At 40.0% G+C, this 2,827-nt stretch overlaps 1 protein-coding gene across 1 annotated transcript; it reads right to left on the bottom strand. All coding sequences in view use genetic code 11, as the record gives it.

Moving 5' to 3' along the window:
• Positions 1-1,002: 1,002 nt before the first annotated feature.
• EGR_10490 (hypothetical protein) lies at positions 1,003-2,375 on the bottom strand (the record flags this gene model as incomplete). The annotated part of the gene is made up of 3 exons (XM_024499739.1): positions 1,003-1,065; positions 1,415-1,452; positions 2,288-2,375. 3 exons carry the CDS (start codon positions 2,373-2,375, stop codon positions 1,003-1,005), a joined length of 189 nt encoding a protein of 62 aa, XP_024345850.1.
• Positions 2,376-2,827: the final 452 nt, after the last annotated feature.

The raw sequence follows: 2,827 nt of genomic DNA, 5'->3' as shown, positions 1-2,827 counted from the left end.
ACGTTCTAGAAAAACGTGTCCAAACATGTCCTCGCAGTCTTTTTAACGAAAGCATAGTAACTGCAAAGTGTACATGAGAAAACTGTTCTTTTCCGTATGTCTATTATTTTCAATAATGTTTCATCACTATGAGAAATGGATGATCATTTCTGAACATGATGGATCTATCTTATAATCAAAGAGTTTAGATTATTTTTGAGTGGCTACGTGTCCTAAAACCACAGCTCCTTTAAAGACTACACAGTAAGTGGTATGAGAAACTTCTGCGACCCTGTAACCGGACCGAGGCTGTCTCCACGCTGTATCCACTAGGCATGCACACACTGCCGGCGCTTTCTTTGTTTGCTCATTACGTCGGTAGCTTAGCCATCTGCTTCGCCGATTCTTCCACAGTCTATCAATTGTGCGGTTGTGAGCTTGATCGGATTCTCATCGTTCGCTCTTAATTCACCAGGTTATAATCGCTTCTGGTCGACCAGTAAACAAATACTTGTCGATTTGCTGGCATGACCACTATCGCGATCTCAACCAGCATGTGGGAAAGTTAGGGGCTTCCGAGGAGACATTTATTGGGAGCAACGCAAATGCTTTAGCTGACATCATTCTTTCATTCCCATATCTTTGTCAACTTTAAATTGGGTGCGCTTTGAAGAGAATGCAAGGGCATTTAAGATGTTGTTCAGGAATTACTCTAAATGTCATTGGTTTTCTACAATAAACTAATTTTTATACTGAAGTTAATCACTAATCTTTAGCCTATCATTTAAATGTGGCCGTTTTGATATTGGCAGTGGAGAATTTAATGCAGACTGCACTATCACCAATCTGCTGTCACCCACTTTCATAATGTATGGTGGGTCATTGGCATAATTTGACGCCCTCTCGAGAAGAATCACCTGTTGTGTGGGTTTAACTTCATCCGGCAATTGTTAAGGCTCCGTCTGATAAAAAGACTTCCAAATCACCTTTGCCATTCTCTTGCTTAGGTCCGAGTATGACATGCTAAGATAGATTTACAGAGAACTTTGCGACAAGCCGCCCATCAAGGTCCATTGGTGGTATAGCCTGTAAAGTGGGTAAAAAGATATAGAAATGTAATAACTTTCCAGTTCTTTTGCGCCAAACAAAGACCTTTCACGTATCTTTTACCTGTAAATTTTTTTAAGGTGAATATGCAAGCGTGTAGATAAGTTATAGTGAAATATATCATTTCTAGTTAAAGTGGGAGATTTAACTAAGTCCACATTAAGTTTAGCCAAATAGCTTTGAGTTTTCTTCAGTGACTAGCAATAGAAATATCTGACGGGAGAAGATTATATAGGGGAATATTAAAATTGAGGAACAGCAAGATGCAATTTTGCCCTAAGTAGCATTTCTTGATTGGACTGTTTAACAGCTCAGCAGTCTCGATAACCACACCACCACCACCACCACCACCACCACCACCACCGCCTTTACATGATAGGGAAATCATTGAATAGGGACAAAGATGGAAGCACTTGCACTTTCACCATATTTTTTGTCTCCTAGATTTACAATCCCTCATATGTGATCAATGTGATAGGGCATTCACGAATCCCTCGATTTCCTCCGTCACCTAGTTTGTACACATAGTGATAAGATTTAGCGCCAACTGAAGAGGGGTCCAAGCCTTGTTTTCTGCCCTATCAGAAAATGGACATTCATTTTCTCCCTGTTTCTTGTCCTCACTCTTGTAGGTGTGAATACCTTTAACTTTAATCAGCGTAGTGGATCATTCGAGTGACAGGAATCACAGCTGAGCCATATGCAAGCAGTGCAGAGTAAGAAGTGCCAATTTCATTATTGGTAGCAAGGAAATTCCAAAATTTTTTCTTAGCGCTCTTACTCAACTACTTTAGGGTGTGGACTAAAAGGTCAAATAATCCACTCTCCTTTTCACACCAAATCACAAATCCCCCACAACTCTTGTTTTTCTGTTTTCATTTTATGTGTGGAATTGTACGGCCGCTATATTTGTGGCTATACATTTGTATTAGCCAAAACCCTTTGTCATGGAAGATATTTACAAATTTCAAAAGATTGTGCATCAGCTAAAATATAGCAAAGGTGGTAGGAATTCCTGATGGTTATCTACTTAACTATTACATTCAGGCCAGCCGACTGTTCATGGACTTACCGTAATATATTAGCCTTGGGTTGTACAATCCAAATAGATTTTGTGAGCAAATATGCCTGAAGATTAGCATAGCAGCTGTAGGCATGAGAAGAAGGTTCTCTTTCTTGTAGAATTCCCAAAACATCTTACCACCTTCATAAAGTTGGAATTGACGATGCGGTTGCCACCAGGAATGTTGGTGCTTGGCTAACTTCTGAGCCTCTGAGGATAAAGCCATCATAAGTGCATCGTAACTTAACACGAATAGGCACGCAAAGTCCGCCTTCAAAAATAGTCTTCTGGATAAAGGCAATACGAAGGATTGAGAATCAGGCAGTCTGGGTTTTAAATTTAGCTTATTCTGGTGTTAATCCTTTCAAGCGCTAAGTTAAACGTCAAGTGAATGAGTGAAGGTACCCATGAGACAGTGACTACGGTTAAGTAAGAAAAAAATTACTGAGAAAGTAAGGAGGACGTGACACTTAAAGATTTGTGCAGCATAACATCATTGAAGTAACTTCAGTTACAATGCGGGTGAAATTTGTAAATGCCCAATGAACGACATTGTTGTCAATCCCACATCACCTGACTCTTTTTGGCCACTTACATGTGCAGCGCTTTAACACTGGCCAGGTGAATATAGACCTAGTCCAACTGAAATCGCAAGCTACCAATTCAACAATTCCACCT

This window comes from Echinococcus granulosus, assembly GCF_000524195.1.
Source record: "Echinococcus granulosus chromosome Unknown EG_S00225, whole genome shotgun sequence".
Classification (NCBI taxonomy): domain Eukaryota; kingdom Metazoa; phylum Platyhelminthes; class Cestoda; order Cyclophyllidea; family Taeniidae; genus Echinococcus; species Echinococcus granulosus.
The sequence above is the reverse complement of the archived record's forward strand: the minus strand, read 5'-3'. Positions and strand labels throughout refer to the sequence as shown.